The following is a 1,081-nucleotide window of genomic DNA, read 5'->3' as shown; positions in this document are numbered from 1 at the left end:
TGCCGGGGACTCTGCGCGACGCCCGCTGTGCAGTGCGAGGTCGCTGCCGCTACGCCGCTCCAGCGCCATGGCTGTGGGGCCCGTCATGTGCCGGCTCGACGCGATACCGAGCTCCGTCTCAAGTCGCATGTTGTGTAGCGACGTCACGGTGAGGCGCACTGGCGCGCTGCCGGCACCCACACGGCCAATGCGCTCGTTTTGCTCGCGAGCCGCCGCCACTTCCTCCGGCGTCCATTGGTGGTTCACGATGACGCCGTGGCGGAACACCTTCATTTTTTGTATTTCCTGCGCACTGGGCAGCTGCGACCGTGCATCGGCGCCCAACACCTCAGCGTTGCCGTTAGCGGTGTGTAGCTGCTGCTCTGCGCGGCGTGCGCAGTACGCCATTACCTCCTCTGCGGCTGGCAGCTTGCTGGAGAGACGCGGGAGCTCAACACATTTATCCTCGCCCTCCACGCGCAGCGCAATTAGGAACTGTTTCTCCTTCCACTTGAGAGGCGCCGCCGTTGCAGATGCGGCAGCTACATCCCCATTGTTATTGCTGCTGCCACTCTGGCGGTGGACCACCTCCAAAATGCGGGACCAACGGTGCTGCGAGGGATCGTCCTTGTTGGCGCGATAACGCGCGAAGAATTGCAGCGGGAACTCATTCAGGCACCTCCTAAAATACGGCATATCACCATACTCATACACAAAGGACGACTTGAGTGTAATCGTCGCCAGCTCCTCGTCGGAGAGCAGCGCTGCCATGACTGCCAATTAACCGTCACTTCCAAACGGGGGACTAAACAAGACGAAGATGCAACCCGTCGTTCTCCTTCGCTCTATATGCGTAGATATATAGATGAAGAGCTATTCACGGACTTCTTTCCTATTTTCCCTCCCTTTTTCTTCTTAGTATTCCACTGCCCTCAAGAGTAATAACAACAGCAGAGAGAACAAGAAGAAACACGAACCCACAAGAAAAATTTGACAACCGAACCCCAATGCACAAACACAGAGAAATACCCAAACTCGCTCTTCCGCACAGAGAGACAGATTGAAAGTGAGAATGAGAGGGAAAAGGGCCAGTTTGTTTGCC

The 1,081-nt window shown here is 56.4% G+C and overlaps 1 protein-coding gene across 1 annotated transcript; it reads right to left on the bottom strand.

Annotated features, from left to right (window-relative positions):
* Nucleotides 1–750, bottom strand: DQ04_18581000 (hypothetical protein; the record flags this gene model as incomplete). Its single annotated transcript, XM_009317724.1, has 1 exon — nucleotides 1–750. A coding segment is annotated over one exon (750 nt), but the record flags the coding sequence as incomplete, so codon positions are not given.
* Nucleotides 751–1,081: the final 331 nt, after the last annotated feature.

This window comes from Trypanosoma grayi (genome assembly GCF_000691245.1).
Source record: "Trypanosoma grayi strain ANR4 Tgr_1858_V1, whole genome shotgun sequence".
NCBI lineage: Eukaryota > Euglenozoa > Kinetoplastea > Trypanosomatida > Trypanosomatidae > Trypanosoma > Trypanosoma grayi.
This window is presented reverse-complemented; position numbering and strand designations above follow the sequence as displayed.